Source organism: Oncorhynchus kisutch, linkage group LG17 (genome assembly GCF_002021735.2).
Source record: "Oncorhynchus kisutch isolate 150728-3 linkage group LG17, Okis_V2, whole genome shotgun sequence".
Classification (NCBI taxonomy): domain Eukaryota; kingdom Metazoa; phylum Chordata; class Actinopteri; order Salmoniformes; family Salmonidae; genus Oncorhynchus; species Oncorhynchus kisutch.
This window is the reverse complement of record NC_034190.2, coordinates 82,539,912-82,557,193: the sequence shown is the minus strand read 5'-3', so window position 1 is coordinate 82,557,193 and position 17,282 is coordinate 82,539,912. Positions and strand designations below refer to the sequence as shown.

General features: G+C 42.0%; 1 protein-coding gene across 1 annotated transcript in view; it reads right to left on the bottom strand.

The window, feature by feature from the left end:
* Positions 1–17,282, bottom strand: part of ptk6b (PTK6 protein tyrosine kinase 6b) — a 41,408-nt gene that overhangs the window by 20,215 nt on the left and 3,911 nt on the right. Inside the window, 1 exon segment of the mRNA XM_031794820.1 lies at positions 9,837–9,996. Within this exon segment, the coding sequence (XP_031650680.1) occupies positions 9,837–9,996 (160 nt within the window).

The following is a 17,282-nucleotide window of genomic DNA, read 5'->3' as shown; positions in this document are numbered from 1 at the left end:
TCCCAATGAGTAATACACTGTCCCAATGAGTAATATACTGTCCAGGGAGTAATACACTGTCCCAATGAGTAATACACTGTCCCAATGAGTAATACACTGTCCAGGGAGTAATACACTGTCCCAATGAGTAATACACTGTCCCAATGAGTAATATACTGTCCAGGTAGTAATACACTGTCCAGGGAGTAATACACTGTCCCAATGAGTAATACACTGTCCCAATGAGTAATACACTGTCCAGGGAGTAATACACTGTCCCAATGAGTAATACACTGTCCCAATGAGTAATACACTGTCCCAATGAGTAATACACTGTCCCAATGAGTAATATACTGTCCAGGGAGTAATACACTGTCCCAATGACTTATACACTGTCCCAATGAGTAATACACTGTCCAGGGAGTAATACACTGTCCCAATGAGTAATACACTGTCCCAATGAGTAATACACTGTCCAGGGAGTAATACACTGTCCCAATGAGTAATACACTGTCCAGGGAGTAATACACTGTCCAGGGAGTAATACACTGTCCCAATGAGTAATATACTGTCCAGGGAGTAATACACTGTCCCAATGAGAAATATACTGTCCAGGGAGTAATACACTGTCCAGGGAGTAATACACTGTCCCAATGAGTAATACACTGTCCCAATGAGTAAGACATTGTCCCAATGAGTAACACACTGTCCCAATGAGTAATACACTGTCCCAATGAGTAATACACTGTCCAGGGAGTAATACACTGTCCCAATGAGTAATACACTGTCCAGGGAGTAATACACTGTCCCAATGAGTAATACACTGTCCAGGGAGTAATACACTGTCCCAATGAGTAATACACTGTCCCAATGAGTAATATACTGTCCAGGGAGTAATACACTGTCCCAATGAGTAATACACTGTCCCAATGAGTAATACACTGTCCAGGGAGTAATACACTGTCCCAATGAGTAATACACTGTCCCAATGAGTAATATACTGTCCAGGGAGTAATACACTGTCCCAATGAGTAATACACTGTCCCAATGAGTAATACACTGTCCAGGGAGTAATACACTGTCCCAATGAGTAATACACTGTCCCAATGAGTACTACACTGTCCAGGGAGTAATACACTGTCCCAATGAGTAATACACTGTCCCAATGAGTAATACACTGTCCCAATGAGTAATACACTGTCCCAATGAGTAATATACTGTCCAGGGAGTAATACACTGTCCCAATGAGTATTACACTGTCCCAATGAGTAATACACTGTCCAGGTAGTAATACACTGTCCCAATGAGTAATACACTGTACCAGGGAGTAATACACTGTCCCAATGAGTAATACACTGTCCCAATGAGTAATACACTGTCCCAATGAGTAATACACTGTCCCAATGAGTAATACACTGTCCAGGGAGTAATACACTGTCCCAATGAGTAATACACTGCCCAGGGAGTAATACACTGTCCCAATGAGTAATACACTGTCAAGGGAGTAATACACTGTCCCAATGAGTAATATACTGTCCCAATGAGTAATACACTGTCCCAATGAGTAATATACTGTCCAGGGAGTAATACACTGTCCCAATGAGTAATACACTGTCCCAATGAGTAATACACTGTCCAGGGAGTAATACACTGTCCCAATGAGTAATACACTGTCCCAATGAGTAATATACTGTCCAGGTAGTAATACACTGTCCAGGGAGTAATACACTGTCCCAATGAGTAATACACTGTCCCAGTGAGTAATACACTGTCCCAATGAGTAATACACTGTCCCAATGAGTAATACACTAACAAAACTGTCCCAATGAGTAATACACTGTCCCAATGAGTAATATACTGTCCAGGGAGTAATACACTGTCCCAATGACTTATACACTGTCCCAATGAGTAATACACTGTCCAGGGAGTAATACACTGTCCCAATGAGTAATACACTGTCCCAATGAGTAATACACTGTCCAGGGAGTAATACACTGTCCCAATGAGTAATACACTGTCCAGGGAGTAATACACTGTCCAGGGAGTAATACACTGTCCCAATGAGTAATATACTGTCCAGGGAGTAATACACTGTCCCAATGAGAAATATACTGTCCAGGGAGTAATACACTGTCCAGGGAGTAATACACTGTCCCAATGAGTAATACACTGTCCCAATGAGTAAGACACTGTCCCAATGAGTAACACACTGTCCCAATGAGTAATACACTGTCCCAATGAGTAATACACTGTCCAGGGAGTAACACACTGTCCCAATGAGTAATACACTGTCCAGGGAGTAATACACTGTCCCAATGAGTAATACACTGTCCAGGGAGTAATACACTGTCCCAATGAGTAATACACTGTCCCAATGAGTAATACACTGTCCAGGGAGTAATACACTGTCCCAATGAGTAATACACTGTCCCAATGAGTAATACACTGTCCAGGGAGTAATACACTGTCCCAATGAGTAATACACTGTCCCAATGAGTAATATACTGTCCAGGGAGTAATACACTGTCCCAATGAGTAATACACTGTCCCAATGAGTAATACACTGTCCAGGGAGTAATACACTGTCCAATGAGTAATACACTGTCCAATGAGTAATACACTGTCCAGGGAGTAATACACTGTCCCAATGAGTAATACACTGTCCCAATGAGTAATACACTGTCCCAATGAGTAATACACTGTCCCAATGAGTAATATACTGTCCAGGGAGTAATACACTGTCCCAATGAGTATTACACTGTCCCAATGAGTAATACACTGTCCAGGTAGTAATACACTGTCCCAATGAGTAATACACTGTACCAGGGAGTAATACACTGTCCCAATGAGTAATACACTGTCCCAATGAGTAATACACTGTCCAGGGAGTAATACACTGTCCCAATGAGTAATACACTGTTCCAATGAGTAATACACTGTCCCAATGAGTAATACACTGTCCCAATGAGTAATACACTGTCCCAATGAGTAATATACTGTCCAGGTAGTAATACACTGTCCCAATGAGTAATACACTGTCCCAATGAGTAATACACTGTCCCAATGAGTAATACACTGTTCCAATGAGTAACACACTGTCCCAATGAGTAATACACTGTCCAGGGAGTAATACACTGTCCAGGGAGTAATACACTGTCCAGGGAGTAATACACTGTCCCAATGAGTAATACACTGTCCCCAATGAGTAATACACTGTCCCAATGAGTAATATACTGTCCAGGTAGTAATACACTGTCCCAATGAGTAATACACTGTCCCAATGAGTAATACACTGTCCCAATGAGTAATACACTGTTCCAATGAGTAACACACTGTCCCAATGAGTAATACACTGTCCAGGGAGTAATACACTGTCCAGGGAGTAATACACTGTCCAGGGAGTAATACACTGTCCCAATGAGTAATATACTGTTCAGGTAGTAATACACTGTCCAGGGAGTAAAACACTGTCCCAATGAGTAATACACTGTCCCAATGAGTAATACACTGTCCAGGGAGTAATACACTGTCCCAATGAGTAATACACTGTCCCAATGAGTAATACACTGTCCCAATGAGTAATACACTGTCCCAATGAGTAATATACTGTCCAGGGAGTAATAAACTGTCCCAATGACTTATACACTGTCCCAATGAGTAATACACTGTCCAGGGAGTAATACACTGTCCAATGAGTAATACACTGTCCCAATGAGTAATACACTGTCCAGGGAGTAATACACTGTCCCAATGAGTAATACACTGTCCCAATGAGTAATATACTGTCCAGGGAGTAATACACTGTCCCAATGAGTAATACACTGTCCCAATGAGTAATACACTGTCCAGGGAGTCATACACTGTCCCAATGAGTAATACACTGTCCCAATGAGTAATATACTGTCCAGGGAGTAATACACTGTCCCAATGAGTAATACACTGTCCCAATGAGTAATACACTGTCCAGGGAGTAATACACTGTCCCAATGAGTAATACACTGTCCCAATGAGTAATACACTGTCCAGGGAGTAATACACTGTCCCAATGAGTAATACACTGTCCCAATGAGTAATACACTGTCCCAATGAGTAATACACTGTCCCAATGAGTAATATACTGTCCAGGGAGTAATACACTGTCCCAATGAGTATTACACTGTCCCAATGAGTAATACACTGTCCAGGAAGTAATACACTGTCCCAATGAGTAATACACTGTACCAGGGAGTAATACACTGTCCCAATGAGTAATACACTGTCCCAATGAGTAATACACTGTCCAGGGAGTAATACACTGTCCCAATGAGTAATACACTGTCCCAATGAGTAATACACTGTCCCAATGAGTAATATACTGTCCAGGGAGTAATACACTGTCCAATGAGTAATACACTGTCCAGGGAGTAATACACTGTCCCAATGAGTAATACACTGTCCCAATGAGTAATACACTGTCCAGGGAGTAATACACTGTCCAATGAGTAATACACTGTCAAGGGAGTAATACACTGTCCCAATGAGTAATACACTGTCCCAATGAGTAATATACTGTCCAGGGAGTAATACACTGTCCCAATGAGTAATACACTGTCCCAATGAGTAATACACTGTCCAGGGAGTAATACACTGTCCCAATGAGTAATACACTGTCCCAATGAGTAATATACTGTCCAGGTAGTAATACACTGTCCAGGGAGTAATACACTGTCCCAATGAGTAATACACTGTCCCAATGAGTAATACACTGTCCAGGGAGTAATACACTGTCCCAATGAGTAATACACTGTCCCAATGAGTAATACACTGTCCCAATGAGTAATACACTGTCCCAATGAGTAATATACTGTCCAGGGAGTAATACACTGTCCCAATGACTTATACACTGTCCCAATGAGTAATACACTGTCCAGGGAGTAATACACTGTCCCAATGAGTAATACACTGTCCCAATGAGTAATACACTGTCCAGGGAGTAATACACTGTCCCAATGAGTAATACACTGTCCAGGGAGTAATACACTGTCCAGGGAGTAATACACTGTCCCAATGAGTAATATACTGTCCAGGGAGTAATACACTGTCCCAATGAGAAATATACTGTCCAGGGAGTAATACACTGTCCAGGGAGTAATACACTGTCCCAATGAGTAATACACTGTCCCAATGAGTAAGACATTGTCCCAATGAGTAACACACTGTCCCAATGAGTAATACACTGTCCCAATGAGTAATACACTGTCCAGGGAGTAATACACTGTCCCAATGAGTAATACACTGTCCAGGGAGTAATACACTGTCCCAATGAGTAATACACTGTCCAGGGAGTAATACACTGTCCCAATGAGTAATACACTGTCCCAATGAGTAATATACTGTCCAGGGAGTAATACACTGTCCCAATGAGTTAATACACTGTCCCAATGAGTAATACCACTGTCCAGGGAGTAATACACTGTCCCAATGAGTAATACACTGTCCCAATGAGTAATATACTGTCCAGGGAGTAATACACTGTCCCAATGAGTAATACACTGTCCCAATGAGTAATACACTGTCCAGGGAGTAATACACTGTCCCAATGAGTAATACACTGTCCCAATGAGTACTACACTGTCCAGGGAGTAATACACTGTCCCAATGAGTAATACACTGTCCCAATGAGTAATACACTGTCCCAATGAGTAATACACTGTCCCAATGAGTAATATACTGTCCAGGGAGTAATACACTGTCCCAATGAGTATTACACTGTCCCAATGAGTAATACACTGTCCAGGTAGTAATACACTGTCCCAATGAGTAATACACTGTACCAGGGAGTAATACACTGTCCCAATGAGTAATACACTGTCCCAATGAGTAATACACTGTCCCAATGAGTAATACACTGTCCCAATGAGTAATACACTGTCCAGGGAGTAATACACTGTCCCAATGAGTAATACACTGCCCAGGGAGTAATACACTGTCCCCAATGAGTAATACACTGTCAAGGGAGTAATACACTGTCCCAATGAGTAATATACTGTCCCAATGAGTAATACACTGTCCCAATGAGTAATATACTGTCCAGGGAGTAATACACTGTCCCAATGAGTAATACACTGTCCCAATGAGTAATACACTGTCCAGGGAGTAATACACTGTCCCAATGAGTAATACACTGTCCCAATGAGTAATATACTGTCCAGGTAGTAATACACTGTCCAGGGAGTAATACACTGTCCCAATGAGTATACACTGTCCCAATGAGTAATACACTGTCCAGGGAGTAATACACTGTCCCAATGAGTAATACACTGTCCCAATGAGTAATACACTGTCCCAATGAGTAATACACTGTCCCAATGAGTAATATACTGTCCAGGGAGTAATACACTGTCCCAATGACTTATACACTGTCCCAATGAGTAATACACTGTCCAGGGAGTAATACACTGTCCCAATGAGTAATACACTGTCCCAATGAGTAATACACTGTCCAGGGAGTAATACACTGTCCCAATGAGTAATACACTGTCCAGGGAGTAATACACTGTCCAGGGAGTAATACACTGTCCCAATGAGTAATATACTGTCCAGGGAGTAATACACTGTCCCAATGAGAAATATACTGTCCAGGGAGTAATACACTGTCCAGGGAGTAATACACTGTCCCAATGAGTAATACACTGTCCCAATGAGTAAGACACTGTCCCAATGAGTAACACACTGTCCCAATGAGTAATACACTGTCCCAATGAGTAATACACTGTCCAGGGAGTAACACACTGTCCCAATGAGTAATACACTGTCCAGGGAGTAATACACTGTCCCAATGAGTAATACACTGTCCAGGGAGTAATACACTGTCCCAATGAGTAATACACTGTCCCCAATGAGTAATACACTGTCCAGGGAGTAATACACTGTCCCAATGAGTAATACACTGTCCCAATGAGTAATACACTGTCCAGGGAGTAATACACTGTCCCAATGAGTAATACACTGTCCCAATGAGTAATATACTGTCCAGGGAGTAATACACTGTCCCAATGAGTAATACACTGTCCCAATGAGTAATACACTGTCCAGGGAGTAATACACTGTCCCAATGAGTAATACACTGTCCCAATGAGTAATACACTGTCCAGGGAGTAATACACTGTCCCAATGAGTAATACACTGTCCCAATGAGTAATACACTGTCCCAATGAGTAATACACTGTCCCAATGAGTAATATACTGTCCAGGGAGTAATACACTGTCCCAATGAGTATTACACTGTCCCAATGAGTAATACACTGTCCAGGTAGTAATACACTGTCCCAATGAGTAATACACTGTACCAGGGAGTAATACACTGTCCCAATGAGTAATACACTGTCCCAATGAGTAATACACTGTCCAGGGAGTAATACACTGTCCCAATGAGTAATACACTGTTCCAATGAGTAATACACTGTCCCAATGAGTAATACACTGTCCCAATGAGTAATACACTGTCCCAATGAGTAATATACTGTCCAGGTAGTAATACACTGTCCCAATGAGTAATACACTGTCCCAATGAGTAATACACTGTCCCAATGAGTAATACACTGTCCCAATGAGTAATACACTGTCCAGGGAGTAATACACTGTCCAGGGAGTAATACACTGTCCAGGGAGTAATACACTGTCCCAATGAGTAATACACTGTCCCAATGAGTAATACACTGTCCCAATGAGTAATATACTGTCCAGGTAGTAATACACTGTCCCAATGAGTAATACACTGTCCCAATGAGTAATACACTGTCCCAATGAGTAATACACTGTTCCAATGAGTAACACACTGTCCCAATGAGTAATACACTGTCCAGGGAGTAATACACTGTCCAGGGAGTAATACACTGTCCAGGGAGTAATACACTGTCCCAAATGAGTAATATACTGTTCAGGTAGTAATACACTGTCCAGGGAGTAAAACACTGTCCCAATGAGTAATACACTGTCCCAATGAGTAATACACTGTCCAGGGAGTAATACACTGTCCCAATGAGTAATACACTGTCCCAATGAGTAATACACTGTCCCAATGAGTAATACACTGTCCCAATGAGTAATATACTGTCCAGGGAGTAATAAACTGTCCCAATGACTTATACACTGTCCCAATGAGTAATACACTGTCCAGGGAGTAATACACTGTCCCAATGAGTAATACACTGTCCCAATGAGTAATCACACTGTCCAGGGAGTAATACACTGTCCCAATGAGTAATACACTGTCCAGGGAGTAATACACTGTCCAGGGAGTAATACACTGTCCCAATGAGTAATATACTGTCCAGGGAGTAATACACTGTCCCAATGAGAAATATACTGTCCAGGGAGTAATACACTGTCCAGGGAGTAATACACTGTCCCAATGAGTAATACACTGTCCCAATGAGTAAGACACTGTCCCAATGAGTAACACACTGTCCCAATGAGTAATACACTGTCCCAATGAGTAATACACTGTCCAGGGAGTAATACACTGTCCCAATGAGTAATACACTGTCCAGGGAGTAATACACTGTCCCAATGAGTAATACACTGTCCAGGGAGTAATACACTGTCCCAATGAGTAATACACTGTCCCAATGAAGTAATATACTGTCCAGGGAGTAATACACTGTCCCAATGAGTAATACACTGTCCCAATGAGTAATACACTGTCCAGGGAGTAATACACTGTCCCAATGAGTAATATACTGTCCAGGGAGTAATACACTGTCCCAATGAGTAATACACTGTCCCAATGAGTAATACACTGTCCAGGGAGTAATACACTGTCCCAATGAGTAATACACTGTCCCAATGAGTAATACACTGTCCAGGGAGTAATACACTGTCCCAATGAGTAATACACTGTCCCAAGGAGTAATACACTGTCCCAATGAGTAATATACTGTCCAGGGAGTAATACACTGTCCCATGAGTATTACACTGTCCCAATGAGTAATACACTGTCCAGGTAGTAATACACTGTCCCAATGAGTAATACACTGTACCAAGGGAGTAATACACTGTCCCAATGAGTAATACAACTGTCCCAATGAGTAATACACTGTCCCAATGAGTAATACACTGTCCCAATGAGTAATACACTGTCCCAATGAGTAATACACTGTCCCAATGAGTAATTACACTGTCCCAATGAGTAATACACTGTCCAATGAGTAATACACTGTCCAATGAGTAATACACTGTCCCAATGAGTAATACACTGTCCCAATGAGTAATACACTGTCCCAATGAGTAATACACTGTCCCAATGAGTAATATACTGTCCAGGTAGTAATACACTGTCCCAATGAGTAATACACTGTCCCAATGAGTAATAAACTGTCCCAATGAGTAATACACTGTTCCAATGAGTAATACACTGTCCCAATGAGTAATACACTGTCCCAATGAGTAATACACTGTCCCAATGAGTAATATACTGTCCAAGTAGTAATACACTGTCCCAATGAGTAATACACTGTCCCAATGAGTAATACACTGTCCCAATGAGTAATACACTGTTCCAATGAGTAACACCCTGTCCCAATGAGTAATACACTGTCCAGGGAGTAATACACTGTCCAGGGAGTAATACACTGTCCAGGGAGTAATACACTGTCCCAATGAGTAATACACTGTCCCAATGAGTTATACACTGTCCCAATGAGTAATACACTGTGCTTCGGCCTCTAAACTGCTCTTTGGGGGCTAGGCCGGGTAATCTGTTTAGCACTTCGTAACAACTGCTGATATAAAAAGGGCTTTATAAAAGACATTCCAATAATTTAATTAAGGTTTTGGCATTTCAGGTGCAGCCTTGTGATTCTGTACGTGTGCTGTACCGTTCTTGAGAATCTTTATGGCTACGTTGATGCTGTTTTTCCACTTGCCCCGGTGGACATCAGCAAAGAACCCGGTGCCCAGCTGCTCTCCCAGGGTGAACTCTTCCTTGGGGAGCTCCCACTCATCCACTGTGGAGTGAGACAGGTCCTGTGGCACTGGCTCTTTCTGGGGAGGAGAGAATGTGTTAAATGTGTCTCACTAACACACACACGATACACACACACACACGCACACAGGCACACACAAAGATACACACACACAGCTGTGTCATTGCCTAACGGAGTGGCCTGTTCGGCCACAGAGTACACTTCCTCCTTTTTCCTTGGTAGAAAGAGAGGGAGAGAGGTAGAAAGAGAGAAACTGAGAGGTAAACAGAGAGAGAGAGATAAACAGAGAGAGAGGTAAACAGAGAGAGAGGTAAACAGAGAGAGAGGTAAACAGAGAGAGAGGTAAACAGAGAGAGAGAGGTAAACAGAGAGAGAGAGGTAAACAGAGAGAGAGAGGTAAACAGAGAGAGAGGTAAACAGAGAGAGAGAGGTAAACAGAGAGAGAGATCAACAGAGAGAGAGAGGTAAACAGAGAGAGAGGTAAACAGAGAGAGAGAGGTAAACAGAGAGAGAGGTAAACAGAGAGAGAGGTAAACAGAGAGAGAGGTAAACAGAGAGAGAGACAGAGAGAGAGATAAACAGAGAGAGAGATCAACAGAGAGAGAGAGGTAAACAGAGAGAGGTAAACAGAGAGAGAGGTAAACAGAGAGAGAGGTAAACAGAGAGAGAGAGGTAAACAGAGAGAGAGGTAAACAGAGAGAGGTAAACAGCAGAGAGAGAGGTAGAAAGAGAGAAACAGAGAGAGAGAGGTAAACAGAGAGGTAGAAAGAGAGAAACAGAGAGAGAGACAGAGAGAGAGAGGTAAACAGCAGAGAGAGAGGTAGAAAGAGAGAAACAGAGAGAGAGAGGTAAACAGAGAGGTAGAAAGAGAGAAACAGAGAGAGAGACAGAGAGAGAGAGGTAAACAGAGAGGTAGAAAGAGAGAAACAGAGAGAGAGACAGAGAGAGAGAGGTAAACAGAGAGGTAGAAAGAGAGAAACAGAGAGAGAGACAGAGAGAGAGAGGTAAACAGAGAGGTAGAAAGAGAGAAACAGAGAGAGAGACAGAGAGAGAGGTAAACAGAGAGGTAGAAAGAGAGAAACAGAGAGAGAGACAGAGAGAGAGAGGTAAACAGAGAGGGTAGAAAGAGAGAAACAGAGAGAGAGACAGAGAGAGAGAGGTAAACAGAGAGGTAGAAAGAGAGAAACAGAGAGAGAGACAGAGAGAGAGGTAAACAGAGAGGTAGAAAGAGAGAAACAGAGAGAGAGACAGAGAGAGAGGTAAACAGAGAGGTAGAAAGAGAGAAACAGAGAGAGAGACAGAGAGAGAGGTAACAGAGAGGTAGAAAGAGAGAAACAGAGAGAGAGACAGAGAGAGAGAGGTAAACAGAGAGGTAGAAAGAGAGAAACAGAGAGAGAGACAGAGAGAGAGAGGTAAACAGAGAGGTAGAAAGAGAGAAACAGAGAGAGAGACAGAGAGAGAGAGGTAAACAGAGAGGTAGAAAGAGAGAAACAGAGAGAGAGACAGAGAGAGAGAGGTAAACAGAGAGGTTAGAAAGAGAGAAAAATACAAAAAAAAATACTTGAATCGGTCATAGAGCCCATTGCCCTTTATTAAATTAAATTGAGAGAGAGAGAGACAGAGAGAGAGAGAGAGAGAGAGTGCCCTTTATGGTTGTGAGGTCTGGGGTCCGCTCACCAACCAAGACTTCACAAAAATGGGACAAACACCAAATTGAGACTGCATGCAGAATTCTGCAAAAATATCCTCCGTGTACAACGTAGAACACCAAATAGAATTAGGCCGATACCCACTAATGATCAAAATCCAGAAAAGAGACGTTAAATTCTACAACCACCTAAAAGGAAGCGATTCCCAAACCTTCCATAACAAAGCCATCACCTACAGAGAGATGAACCTGGAGAAGAGTCCCCTAAGCAAGCTGGTCCTGGGGCTCTGTTCACAAACACAAACACACCTCACGACCCCCAGGACAGCAGCACAATTAGACCAACCAACCAAATCATGAGAAAACAAAAATATATTTACTTGACACATTGGAAATAATGAACAAAAAAACAGAGCAAACTAGAATGCTATTTGGCCCTAAACAGAGAGTACACAGTGGCAGAATACCTGACCAAACACAAACACACCTCACAGAGCCCCAGGACAGCAGCACAATTAGACCAACCAACCAAATCATGAGAAAACAAAAATATATTTACTTGACACATTGGAAATAATGAACAAAAAAACAGAGCAAACTAGAATGCTTTTTGGCCCTAAACAGAGAGTACACAGCGGCAGAATACCTGACCACTGTGACTGATCCAAACTTAAGGAAAGCCTTGACAATGTACAGACTCAGTGAGCATAGCTTTGCTATTGAGAAAGGCCGCCGTAGGCAGACATGGCTCTCAAGAGAAGACACGCTATGTGCTCAATGCCCACAAAATGAGGTGGAAACTGAGCTGCACTTCCTAACCTCCTGCCCAATGTATGACCATATTAGAGAGACATATTTCCCTCAGATTACACAGATCCACAAAGAATTCGAAAACAAATCCAATTTTGATAAACTCCCATATCTACTGGGTGAAATTCCACAGTGTGCCATCACAGCAGCAAGATTTGTGACCTGTTGCCACGTGAAAAGGGCAACCAGTGAAGAACAAACACCATTGTAAATACAACCCATATTTATTCTTATTTATTTTCCCTTGTGTACTTTAACCATTTGTACATTGTTACAACACTGTATATATATATAATATGACATTTGTAATGTCTTTACTGTTTTGAAACTTCTGTATGTGTAATGTTCACTGTTAATTTTGATTGTTTATTTCACTTTTGTATATTATCTACCTCACTTGCTTTGGCAATATTAATATATGTTTCCCATGCCAATAAAGCCCCTTGAATTGAATTGAATTGAGAGAGAGAGACACAGTGAGACAGAGACAGAGAGACAGAGACAGAGACAGAGAGAGAGAGAGAGAGAGAGAGAGAGAGAGAGAGAGAGAGAGAGAGAGAGAGAGAGAGAGAGAGAGAGAGAGAGAGAGAGAGAGAGAGAGAGAGACAGTGAGAGAGACAGTGAGACAGAGAGAGGCAGTGAGACAGACAGAGAGAGAGACTCACAGTGAGACAGACAGAGAGAGAGACACAGTGAGACAGAGAGCGAGAGACACAGTGAGACAGAGAGAGAGAGAGAGAGAGACACAGTGAGACAGACAGAGAGAGAGACACAGTGAGACAGAGAGAGAGAGAGAGAGAGAGAGACACAGTGAGACAGACAGAGAGAGACACAGTGAGACAGAGAGAGAGAGAGAGACAGTGAGACAGAGAGACATATCTACTGGGTGAAATTCCACAGTGTGCCATCACAGCAGCAAGATTTGTGACCTGTTGCCACGAGAAAAGGGCAACCAGTGAAGAACAAACACCATTGTAAATACAACCCATATTTATGCTTATTTATTTATCTTGTGTCCTTTAGCCATTTGTACATTGTTAGAACACTGTATATATATATAATATGACATTTGTAATGTCTTTACTGTTTTGAAACTTCTGTATGTGTAATGTTTACTGTTAATTTTTGTTGTTTTTCACTTTATATATTCACTTTGTATGTTGTCTACCTCACTTGCTTTGGCAATGTTAACACATGTTTCCCATGCCAATAAAGCCCTTGAATTGAATTGAATTGAATTGAGAGAGAGAGAGAGAGAGAGAGAGAGAGAGACACACAGTGAGACAGAGAGAGACAATATATATATTCAGGTAAACCGCATAAGAAGCACAACTGAAATTGAAAGACCACAGATGACAAATGGTTTGATGCAGATTGTAAAATTATAAGGAACAAAATGTAGAACACTATCCAACCAAAAGCACAGAGACCCAAATAATGGTGAATTACACCTTCATTACTGTGAGACTTTAAAACTCTATAAACGTAACACACTCAGAACCAAAAAAGCACAGTTCAACAGCAAGCAGCTGACTCTAATTGAGGTGACAAATGGACAACACATTTTAAAACACTCTATATCATTGTTTAAATTGACACAAACGCAGAACAACGCCAAATTCATGAGAAGTTGAATGGATTAGAAATGGCTATAAAGGACAATCAAAATCCACTGGACTCCCCAGTTACTGACCAGGAGCTCTATAAGAAACTAAACTATTACTGACCAGGAGCTCTATAAGATACTAAACTATTACTGACCAGGAGCTCTATAAGAAACTAAACTATTACTGACCAGGAGCTCTATAAGAAACTAAACTATTACTGACCAGGAGCTCTATAAGAAACTAAACTATTACTGACCAGGAGCTCTATAAGACACTAAACTATTACTGACCAGGAGCTCTATAGGAAACTAAACTATTACTGACCAGGAGCTCTATAAGACACTAAACTATTACTGACCAGGAGCTCTATAAGAAACTAAACTATTACTGACCAGGAGCTCTATAAGAAACTAAACTATTACTGACCAGGAGCTCTATAAGACACTAAACTATTACTGACCAGGAGCTCTATAAGAAACTAAACTATTACTGACCAGGAGCTCTATAAGAAACTAAACTATTACTGACCAGGAGCTCTATAAGAAACTTCAGGCTCTCAAACTTTAAAAAGCCTGCGGACCTGATGGCATCCTCAATGAGATGCTCAAACTCACTAGTGCAGCATCTCAATTGGCTATATTAAAACTGTTTAATTTTATCCTGAGTGTAGGTTATTTCCCTGACATCTGGAACCAAGCACTTATAACCCCAATCTTTAAGAACGGAGACACATTTGACCCTAACAAGTACAGAGGCATTTGTGTGAACAGTAACCTGGGGAAGGTTTTCTGTAGTATTATAAACGTGAGAGTTCTAAACTTCCTTAATAAACACAATGTCTTGAGTAAAAGGCTAATTGGATTTATACCAAAACATCGCACAACTGATCATATTTACACCCTACACACCCTGATAGATAAACATGTCCACCAAAATAATACCAAAATATACACTTGCTTTATCGACTTCCAAAAAGCATTTGATTCTATTTGGCATACAGGACTGTTCTACAAAGTTATTGAAAGTGGTGTAGGGGGTAAACATATGACATAATTAAATCAATGTATACTGGTAATACGTGCAGCATTAAAAATTGGCAAGAAAATAACAGAATTCCTTAACCAGGGGCGGGGCCTTCGCCAGGGTTGCAATCTGAGCCCTGCGCTCTTCAATATTTACATGAATGAATTGACCCCTATTCCAGAACAATCCTCAGCCCCTGGTGTTACTCTCTACAATTCAGAGTTTAAATGTCTGCTCTTCGCAGATGATGGCCCACAGCACATGGCCTACAGCAGAGCCTGGACCTGCTAGAGCAGTACTGCCAGACCTGGGCCCTGGCAGTAAACCCCCACAGCACATGGCCTACAGCAGAGCCTGGACCTGCTAGAGCAGTACTGCCAGACCTGGGCCCTGGCAGTAAACCCCCACAGCACATGGCCTACAGCAGAGCCTGGACCTGCTAGAGCAGTACTGCCAGACCTGGGCCCTGGCAGTAAAATAATGATTTTCCAGAGAAGATCCAGATCTCAGGGAATTAGACCTAAGTTCTCAATTGGTACAAAATATATAGAGTACTGTACACACTACAATTACTGAGTTTTAAATATATAGAGTACTGCACACACTACAATTACTGAGGTTTAAATATATAGAGTACTGCACACACTACAATTACTGAGGTTTAAATATATAGAGTACTGTACACACTACAATTACTGAGGTTTAAATATATAGAGTACTGTACACACTACAATTACTGAGGTTTAAATATATAGAGTACTGTACACACTACAATTACTGAGGTTTAAATATATAGAGTACTGCACACACTACAATTACTGAGGTTTAAAAATAAGCTGAACTGAACACCTTAATGAGGCAGTGATGAACTGAGAGAGAAAGCACGCAGGGCATTCTACACCAATAACAACTAATTCAAACTGAAATACCTATTAAAATTTGGCTAAAACTAATTGAATATGTCATTGAACCAATTGCACTTTATGGCAGTGAAGTGTGGGGTCCACTTGCAAAACATGATCTCATCAAATGGGACAAACACCCATTGAAACCCTGCATGCAGAGTTCTGTAAGATTCTCCTACATGTCCAGAGGAAAACTACAAACAATACATTTAGGGCAGAATTAGGCCAATATCCACTAATATAAAAACTCAAAAAGAGCAATTCAGTTTTGGAAACATCTAAAATACAGAGACCCCCATATCAATACCAAGCCCTGCAATGCCAAGAGCTGAGCAAAGAAAAGAGTCCCCTCATCCAGCTGGTCCTGGGGCTGAGTTCACAAACCTGTTCTACTAACACACTGAAGCCTCAGTCCCCTCATCCAGCTGGTCCTGGTGCTGAGTTCACAAACCTGTTCTAGTAACACACTGAAGACTCAGTCCCCTCATCCAGCTGGTCCTGGGGCTGAGTTCACTAACCTGTTCTACTAACACACTGAAGCCTCAGTCCCCTCATCCAGCTGGTCCTGGGGCTGAGTTCACAAACCTGTTCTACTAACACACTGAAGCCTCAGTCCCCTCATCCAGCTGGTCCTGGTGCTGAGTTCACAAACCTGTTCTAGTAACACACTGAAGACTCAGTCCCCTCATCCAGCTGGTCCTGGGGCTGAGTTCACAAACCTGTTCTACTAACACACTGAAGCCTCAGTCCCCTCATCCAGCTGGTCCTGGGGCTGAGTTCACTAACCTGTTCTACTAACACACTGAAGCCTCAGTCCCCTCATCCAGCTGGTCCTGGGGCTGAGTTCACAAACCTGTTCTACTAACACACTGAAGCCTCAGTCCCCTCATCCAGCTGGTCCTGGGGCTGAGTTCACAAACCTGTTCTACTAACACACTGAAGCCTCAGGACCAGAACATCCAATCAATCAGGATAACCAAATTACAACACAGTCAAAACAAAACTTCATTTCTTATTGGGAAACACAAGCAAAAGCACAAAGCAAAATGCAATGCTATCTGGCCCTAAATGGACAGTACACTGTGGTTAACTATTTGACCATGGTTACCATCAAAACCTTAGAAAAACCTTGACAAAGTACAGGCTCAGAAAACCTGGCTCCCTGTAGAGGAAAGGCTGTGCAACCACTGCACCACAGCAGAACCTGGCTCCCTGTAGAGGAAAGGCTGTGCAACCACTGCACAACAACAGGACCTGGCTCCCTGTAGAGGAAAGGCTGTGCAACCACTGCACCACAGCAGACCTGAGACGGAGCTGCATTTCCTGATAAAATGTGAAAAATATA